Source organism: Aptenodytes forsteri, unplaced genomic scaffold, assembly GCF_000699145.1.
Source record: "Aptenodytes forsteri isolate BGI_AS27 unplaced genomic scaffold, ASM69914v1 Scaffold752, whole genome shotgun sequence".
Taxonomy (NCBI): domain Eukaryota; kingdom Metazoa; phylum Chordata; class Aves; order Sphenisciformes; family Spheniscidae; genus Aptenodytes; species Aptenodytes forsteri.
This window is the reverse complement of record NW_008794802.1, coordinates 171,784-180,970: the sequence shown is the minus strand read 5'-3', so window position 1 is coordinate 180,970 and position 9,187 is coordinate 171,784. Positions and strand designations below refer to the sequence as shown.

Here is a 9,187-nt window from a genome sequence, read left to right as displayed (position 1 = left end):
ACCTGGGGCGGCCGTGGAGGCCCCGGCGGGGCGCACCCCGCGCCGCTACGGGGGACGGGGACACCGGGCTCTCTGCCCTCTCAGGGAGGAGCGGGCCCCGGCCCTCCTGGCGGCCAGCGGCCGGCAGGGCCCCCCGACAACACCGGGCGGACCGTTTCTGGGTTAGCCAGTCGGCTGCTTTTTTTGGTACTTTTCAGAGCAGAAGACCCCCTCGTTGGAGGTGCCGAGGGCGCAGCGGGACCGCGCGTCTCCCGTGTCACAGCAGCTGTATAACACCATCACTGCTCTCCACAAGGTGCGTTTATTTATGACACACGTGATCAAAAATGAAAACATACAGACAGACAATGTGGCCAGCACATTACAGGTAGAGTTGTAAAGTCGTAAAGATACTCTTTAAACAAACGGGCCGATGTTTTGATTTGGTGCTGGTTAAATACCGTAACAGCTCTGCGGTTTCAATGATTTGGGATTTCATTTGCCTTAGAGAGATTAAGTCTCTGGAAGTACAGGGTACGTGCTAAGCGAGCGCATCAAACGCCGGGGCGAGGCGCGCTGGCAGTCACCTGGGCAGTAAACGGCACCCGGAGAAAGTGGGATATTGCTGCTGCTGTTGGGAGCCTGATACCGTGCTAGCAGGCATTGAGCGCTGCTACCACACCAGACGGCAGCGGGACAGCACACTACCAGAGCATCCATCACTCGCTCAGGGCGGTCTCTGAGCTTGAACCGCAGCAGCCGCTGCCAGCCAGAGTTTCGGGGTTCCTGCAACGGTGCGTGTAAGGCCAGTGAGCGGAGGAAAGAAGCGTCCCGCCTGGCAGCGGTGTGCTCCCTCAGAGGGAAGGGGGGGAGCGGGGCTGGAATGCCGAGGGGAAAGGAGGTCAGCATTCGGATGTACCGGCAGAGCGGGAGTGGGAAAAGGAGGGGAGCTGCCGAAGCACATGGCCACGCGCTGCGCAGCAGAAGGCAGTTGTCCTCAGCTACTGTAGTTACAAAGCCTACTGAAGCTGCAAGAGATCGATATGAAAAACACACCCCCTGGTAAACGTTATCCCCAATAAGAAACAGCATATATTCCGAACTGTAACACTTCCCATTTAAAGTAGCAAAGAGATTTAAAGTACGTCGTAGCAAGTGGCTGCTCCTCTGATCCCTCACATAGTCAGTCTTCCTTTTCGTGATGTCAAAGAGGATTTTGAGGGAGGAAAAACAGGGCAACACAAATGCACCTTGCAATTTTTAAGGTGCAAGAGTGCATCTGCTCAGACACTTTGAAAATCTCTGTGCAGTCAGATATCTTGGCATTTTGTTCAAATCTCTTGGTATTTTTTCGTCTTCAGAGCAGCCTTCTTCACGTTCTGCAGGTGTGAAGATTAAGGAAAGTTCCTTGTTCATGGGGCAAGTTCCTCCTGCTTTGCTTCAATGAAGGAAATTTACAACTTATGTTAATGTCATCCTCTTTCCTTGCAAGAATTTCAGGTTGAGCAGGGATACCACACTCGCAGCACGAGGCGTCTGTAATTCAGCTTGGTTCTAACATCCAAAATTACAAGCTTTCACCATCTGCTTTAGAAGTACCTAAGAAGAAAGATTATAAGAAAAACAAAACAGATTCATTACTCAGGGTTATTGTTGAAAACAAAAACAGGAGAGGCAACTGCTGACCTCAGAAATTGAGTGGGTAAAAATTCTGCTGAAATGTTTCAGCAAAGCCAGCAAATCTGGAAATAGTTTCAGTCTTCCTGTAGCAATTTTAAAACAATAAAGATTAAATGAATCAAAAAGCAGATTCAAAACTGGTAAAAAGAAGTTAATTCATTCCTCTTTATCCACAAAGCAGGCATGTCACGGAAAGCAGCGACAACAGCTTTCCTACACTAGGGTGGAGAAATCTCTTCTACAGTCAAGAAGCAGTTCTGTCTCCACGGCCTGTTCAGTTGTCAGTCTCCCTGAAGGCTCCTCAAGAGCAAAGTGTGTCTGCGGTCTCAGTTGTTTCTGTTTATGGCTACCATGGCCATAGAATTGAAATACCTAAGTGAAACTGCCTTAGAAAGTCTGCAGTAACACTGAGACAGTAATTAGAGAATGTTTCAATGCATACCTGCATTGTATATACCACCAAAGACCTTTAGTCTTCTAATGGACTGGCTTCCTTTTCTTCTCTAATCTTCAGATTCTCCTTTTCTCTACTGTTATAAAAAAAAAGGGGGAAAAAAAAAAGCCCAAATCAGCATCAGATGTTCTGAGCAGCAGAGTCACCTTCTGAGTTACATATAACATACATAACATATAAAAAGAAGTTATAAGATAATAGGCATGCTACATGCATGGTGTCCACAGTGTCAGGTTCATGAAGGAAAGAACAGAGTGATCATCTGCCAACTACCACCACAACAGCTGGATCCTTCTCTGAGTGAGGAGCCACTGTGAAGGGCAAGAGCAAAATGAGGACTCCAAAGCTTGTTCATCCTGGGGCTCTGTTCTGACTGCAAGTAAGCTGCCAATTACTGCTAATTGTGCTGGCAGTTTTGCATTACAGATGCTTAGCGTAGGGTCCAAGCCAATGATTCAGAATAGCTACGAAGATATATTTGACAAGCTTTCCCAGAAGCCTTTCTCTCTCTCTCCTCTGTCCTTACAGGTCAGTGTCTGCCACCTCGATCCTCTTCTCTTGTGCTTTCTTCCGATGGTGTCGGCAGATAATCACAACTATCACCACAATGATCATCAGAACACAAGCAGACCCAATGGCCACTGCCAGGAAGTGGATTTCTGAGAAATGCACTGCATGGAGAGAAACAGATAAATGAACAAGAGGGACACACAGAGGGCTCTTGGTATGAGGCTGGGGACTTGTATCCGTGAATATAACCTTTCCTCAGGCTCCTTTTTTCCTTGTATCCATTAACTACCCTCATGCTTTCTCTTTATAATCCCTTTTCTTCCATATATTTTCCCAAACGTGGAGGAAGACCTGCCAATGCTTTGCACAGGCTAAATTCACATGACCTCTGGTGGGGTTCTTGGCCTCTCACCTTTCTGCACAACTCTGAGTCGCACTTCACCAATTGTGCCATCAACATCTGGTGGGTTCTTCACCTGGCAGGTGAATGTCCCGTTGTCCGTGGGCTGCAAATTCCAGATAATGATGGAAACATCATTACGCTCAATATTCCCATCCCAGGTGATTCGCTCTTTAAACCGTCCAGCAGACAGCTTGTAGGGCTCCTTCAGGTAATAAAATACCTACGAGAAAGGGAGAAAGCTGTCATTCCTATGCACTGTGCAGTCTTTGTGATAGAAGCAGCACGCAAAAGTGAAATGGCACCGGCTGAGGCACATGGCCTACGCTGAGGAGAGCTGTGTTGGCCCAGTGGCTCTCAGATGAACTCTGAGGCCATTTCAAACAATAGTGCCTTGTGCGTTTCAGCTGTGCTTGCCCATACCCACACCTGGAATTTTTGCAGTCACTGGGCTTACCCAGTGCTGGGCCTTGGGACTGGTTTGTTTTGGGCTCCATCAATGGAATGGAGCATAAAGGTCTCACTCACTGGCTCGTGAGAGCTCAGGTCCTCAGGCTGGAAGTTCCAGGTCACTGACAGGTGCTGGCTAATAGGGCTGCTGCTGGAAAAGGTGCATTTTAACCGCAGGTTAGTGCCGTTCACAGCATCCACCTCCTTGGAAGTGTGAACTTCCACAGCTGCCGCAGGCCACAGTGCTGCAGGGAAAACAGCAGGGGTTAGAGGTAAAGAAAGTCTAGGAGTAAGCTCATCACCTTTCCTTATCTGCACTTAGTCTATGCAGGAGCCTGCCTTGTCTATCCCTGTCAATGTTTAACCTGGCAGTCACAAGCACACAGATGTAATTACTGAGGGAGGTGATGCTGTGTATGCAGAATCCAAGAGATCCCCTGTGCTTCATGGATTTTGTCAGTTGATGTGCAAGCTGCACAGTGCTGGTTACAAGGGAGTTTGCATTCATCTGAACTGCTGGTACAGTGCTTTCTTTGTAGTTTAGTGGCTGCACAGTTAAACACTTACAGATCTGGTAACTGGTTGAGAAACGGCCACTGAGAAGGACTTGCCTATAGGGACAATAGACTTTGGTTTTGGGGGAAATGTCTCTCTTCAGGCATGAGCAAACTTGACATCTAGGAGGTGCAATGCTGTTGTAAATGCCACCCCTCCTTAAATATACACTTGCTCCTGACTGGCACTAAAGATACCATATAACTTCTCATGTGCTTGTCCTGGTTGCATTTTCACAAGTGATTACACTCTACTGCACTCAATTCCCCAAGCAGAATTCTTCAGAAAAGCAATCCTGCCCTTTCAAGTAGGACTGCTGAGCCCCAATAAACAATTGCTAGTTCCCATGCTAGAACTTTCCTTTATACACTTTGTATTATCAGCCTGAGTGTCATGCCCACCATGGTGGAAACTGCTCTTACTGATGTAAGAAGTGCTTGTTAGACAGTTAATAGCCCAGCTGGACAACTATAGTCAAATATAGTCAGGCTGAGGAACTCTGCAGGAAATCCTCAAGGAAAATCCGTAAGCATGTGTTTGTCAAAGAAATATCCTCTCTTAACCAAACCACCAGAGCTGCCGCTTTAAAAATAAGTTAGCATCGCTAACTCCGTGCTACCCCGAAAGAGAGCAAGAGAGAGAGCATCAAGACACAGAATGAAGAAAAATGAAAAATAGGAAAACCAAAGGGTTGCTGGTGAAGATGCCTCTCACGCCTGAGCCCTAGTTGTCCTCTGGCTTGCCCTGCCACTGCAGACAGAGTTCAATCGCTCTGGCAGATTGTGCTACCAAAACGGTGGTGCTGCAAGTTCTTGCTTTTTTGCCCACAATCGCTGTGTTGCTTGCCTGACCGCTTTAGCTCTCTGAGTTAGCGCGTTAGTTTCTGCAAAACATCAGTGCTGAGCTAAAAATCTTGCTGCTGCTGAAAGGGACAGTCCTCCCTGCTCCTGACCACGCGCTCCCATTAGTTTCTTTTTCCTCACTGGTCAAACTAACCCAGCAGAAAAAGAAAATATTAATAATTTCCTGTCACTTTAGGAAGATGAGTTAACTCACCCAGTGTGATTCAAGCAAAAAAAAGCTTGTCTGGGGTTGTAAAATATGGCTTCATAACAAAGACAATCGATACATTTCCTGTATTTGAAAATAATTTACAACCAAGACTTCCTTGCCAAATAATTTCGTTTCTCAAAGGAGAAAATATTTGCCAAGACATTGAAGGTGTTCACATTTGAAAACCTTCATTGGCAGGCATCGTGTTTCTCATCCAAAGATTCAGTGTCTTTTAAACTCCTTTAAAAGAACAACTGTGGGAAATAAGTGTAAAATACTTTTTTTAAGACAGATTACCGAGCGTATCTGTGTGCTGATGCATTTGGGAAAGGAGGGCACGGTGTTCTTAGATTCCAGCTATATTGATATAAACCACTGAAAATTCAAGCGAGTTTGTTGTCGGTCTGGAATTGTTGCTGGTAAAGGATCTAAACCCAGTGCTGCTTAACAATCTCTGATTGTCTAGTAACAAAGATAGTGAAAAAAACATCTAGGAGTAAAGTCCAGATTCCTGGCAGGAGAGGAAAAGATGTGTAACCAGAGCTCAGAATGCGATCACTGTTCTTCTTCCGCTTGAACACACCTAAACCTGTTTGTCGAAGAAAATCACTTTGTGTCACTTGCAGTGAACCCAAGAATCACAGCAGTCCACAACAAGTATCTGAGACTCCTGTAAAGTCGCTGCCTTAATGAGGACGATAATTAAGGGATCAGAAGAGGAAAGTCCAGATGGCAACTGAGGCCAGACAGTACCAGGTTTCCTTACCTCGGAGCTGTACCCCAAGGAAGAGCACAGCACCCAGCCAGCTGGGGCCATCCATCGGGAAGACAGATCCGTACTCCACAGGTTGAGCAGTGCCAGAAGGAGAAATTCGTTTCAGGTTCTTGATAACCGGATGAAAGATGAGCTTCGCAAAGCCTTCTCAGCACAGCGTAGCAAATTCCTTTCTCTCTGCTTGACCTGCAAGGCAATGTGAGTACTCCTTCCTGCTTGAGTCAGAGAGCACTCCCTGCCCTTGCACTGAAAGGCAAGGTGTGCCCAGCACAGCTCACTTCTGTGTGTACAACAGGGAGATTTTCAAGGTAAGATTAATTTCTTCGGCCTCCCATATTCCTTTGCTCTTTTGTGTTGCAATCATCCCTCCTCCCAGCTTCCACCTGAAACCACTCCCCTCTTGTGGGAGGTAATTTTGCTCCTAAAAGAAAATTTCCCTGAAGGTGTTTACAGATAGCCTGAAGGAATGAGGGCCATTTGTTTGGCAAAAACCTGCAAACAATCCAAAAAAGCAACCCAAAACAGCCTGTGGCAGCAGTGTGGGCACACATCCAGAGGATGGAAATGTCCTACTGAAACACAGATACCTACAGTAAAATGAAGGGATCATCATAATGTTGCTTGGTTGCAGCCATCCCGCAGAAGAACTGGGAGACCGCATTAGCTGGTGCTTGTAAAGTTCTTGGAAAAGTCAAAAGACAATTACATTGGACATCAGTCCAGGCCGGTGGTGGTCCAGGCACAGCTGGGGGAACGCCACCGTGCTTAACAAGCAGCGCAAGGCACTGGAGAAACTCAGTGCGACACAGAATGTTTTCCTGGTGGCACGTGGCAGTTGTGAGAGCATGAAACTGAGTTGTGCATGTGTGTTGGCGCAACAAGGATGTTTGCATTTGAAGACCATAAACCACTTTAACAGCAGAACCTGCTGCTGGCTGTGGCTGTGTTTGTGTCTGGTCCGTGGTATAGTTCCAAGAAGTTATCCCAGGTTATGAGCTTTCGTTGTGACTGATGCTAATTTTCCTTGCAGCGGTGCCAAGGCAGGGACGGGGAGGATGCCCTAACCTCTGGGTGTTTTGACTCTGAGCTCCCTTCAGCTCAGAGCTAAGGAGCGGAGTGAGGGCACTCTTGCTGTGCAGCAGTGTGGGCTCCGATTGGGATGTTTTGGATTACCTGGGACACACTGAGAGGATGTCAGAACTGACCAGAACAAGGTTTTGGTGGAAAGAGGGCAGCAGCAGGACTCTCAGACTTCCTGCTAATGAGCAACCATGTGGACATCTCTCCTCCCATTTGCTGTTGTAACATCCTTGTGGCAATTTCTGAGGAGAATACTGAATTTATTTTTAACTTTTAAACGTCAAGTTTCAAATTTGGCAATGTAAAAAAGCACTGAGGCCATCATTCTCATGGATTGTCCACAGAACAGCGCCGAGAATCTTGTCTCTGCTAACATGTCTCTGCTAATAGCTCTGAGATACCAGCCATCTCTATTTTCATGGGAATAATTTGGCCCTGTGTTAACCCTTCATCACTGCGTCTCCCCAGATTTCCACTCAGTTACTATTCCAAAACATCATCTCCATTTCTTGCATTGCCACTATAAATATTTATTAGGCTGGGGTTGTTGTTTGTTTGTTTTGCAAACAGAGGATGCTTTTGCCTTTTCAGATTTTGTTTCAAGTATGTGTAAGGCAGTGCTCAGCAGTCAGTTTGCTGCCACCTCCTGAGATTGTCTTTCTGCACAGCAGCAACTTCTTCTCCTCAGGCAGCCCACGCAGGGTCCAGTAGGACAAGCGTGTTTCTTGCTGTAACTGCCCTTCGGCCACTCTGGCCGCGTAGCAACACTACTGGCTCTCACTTAAGACCGCATTTGTGTGGCGCGCAGGACTGGGAAGAGGGTCTGTTCCAGTCTTCACTTGCGGACTTTTACTAACCTTCAACATCTCGTTTCAAAACATGCTGGCTCCAACTGTCGAGAGAAGGCCACGTCCCCGGCACCCTTACTAGCAACATAAATTCTCTTGTTTTTCCTTTTGAAAGAGAAATAAGTAAAAGAAAGACCTGACAGCTAAAAAGAGCACCTCAGGAAATGAAATAAGGCCCCACACCATCATCATTAGCCATGTCATTAAATGGCGGCTCTTGGGAAGGAGCGAGAAGCCGGTTCCATCCTTCCAGGCATCTGGAAAGGAGCCCCTCGAGATGTGTGTGGCAGGTGCAGAAACGCAGTGCGCCCTTGCGGAAGGAGGGAGCCTTGGCCGGCTTTGCAATGTCTGCTTTGGACACGTGCCCTCAAATCCCCACGATTCTCACGACGGCATGAGCAGCTCTGCCACCTCCGTAGGCTTCCGGCAGAGAGAAGTGGAAAGGCAGCGCGTTCCCACTTGGTCCACGCCAGCATCCCTGCTGGAAGCAAGGCTTGGAAAGGCGCCTGCCCCGGTCCCGTGGAGGTGTGGCGGTCTCTGCCCGCCTCGAGTGCAAGGCTGGAAAGAGACGCTTCCCCGGCCGCGGCGCTTCGCCGGGGCGAGCGCGGGGCGCGCTGAAGGGGTAGGAGCCCCCTCTAGCGGAGCCGGGCCGGGCTGGCAAACCGAGGGAAGCCGGCGCGTCGGCAGCTTTCCGAAAGCGACGGTGCAAAGCCTCGGGGCGGGCCGGTGGCAGAGGTGTCTGAGCGCAGGGTCTGGACTCCTCCCGGCTGTGCCTGGAAGGATGTCTCGGGCTTTCGGGAGGGGTTTGCTAGGCCACGTTCCCTTCTGCTTTTGGCAGCTTGGGAGACAGAGGCTTTCTCCAAACAGCCTTAGCCTTCCCCCTAGCACTCACCTTTTGTGAGGGCTGCTAGACTGGTAAGTAGACAGACATAAATGTGATTTAAAGAAATAAAGCTGATTTTATTGTAGGTGCAATTCGTAACGTGAGTACAAATGCTGCATGAAAATGTAGAATTGCTTTTGCAGTCTCATATTGAAACTGAAGAGAAACAGCAACACAGTTAAACAAGTTCCCTCTTAACGGGAGAGCATGTCATCGAGCAGCTGTCGGGAGCAGAGCATCAGCTTCGGGTCAGAAGCTTGCAGCAGGGCCTGCTGTGCTTAGCCACCGCTTTCGCTGCGCTCCTCGCTGTCAGTACGTGTGCAGAGGAGAGTCTGGATGAGGAGCTGGCAAACGCCACTCTTGAAGAGGCAGCAGGAATAAATGGGTTGTGTTAGAGCAAAATAACAGAAGTGGAGTCCAGATTGCATCATCAGTGACTACAACTCTGTCACCATTTAACCTCAGCCGGCAACTGAGCACCACCCAGCCGCTCGCTCACTCTTCCCCTGCCCCGGTGGGA

General features: G+C 48.3%; 1 protein-coding gene across 1 annotated transcript; it reads right to left on the bottom strand.

Annotated features, from left to right (window-relative positions):
* Positions 1 to 2,128: 2,128 nt before the first annotated feature.
* On the bottom strand, positions 2,129 to 6,053 carry MPZL2 (myelin protein zero like 2). Its single transcript, XM_009274430.1, has 5 exons — positions 5,848 to 6,053; positions 3,552 to 3,718; positions 3,036 to 3,246; positions 2,640 to 2,784; positions 2,129 to 2,189 (listed from the first exon to the last, which is right to left on the bottom strand). The coding sequence occupies exons 1-5, from the start codon at positions 5,900 to 5,902 to the stop codon at positions 2,129 to 2,131; spliced, it is 639 nt and encodes a 212-aa protein (XP_009272705.1). The 5' UTR covers positions 5,903 to 6,053.
* Positions 6,054 to 9,187: the final 3,134 nt, after the last annotated feature.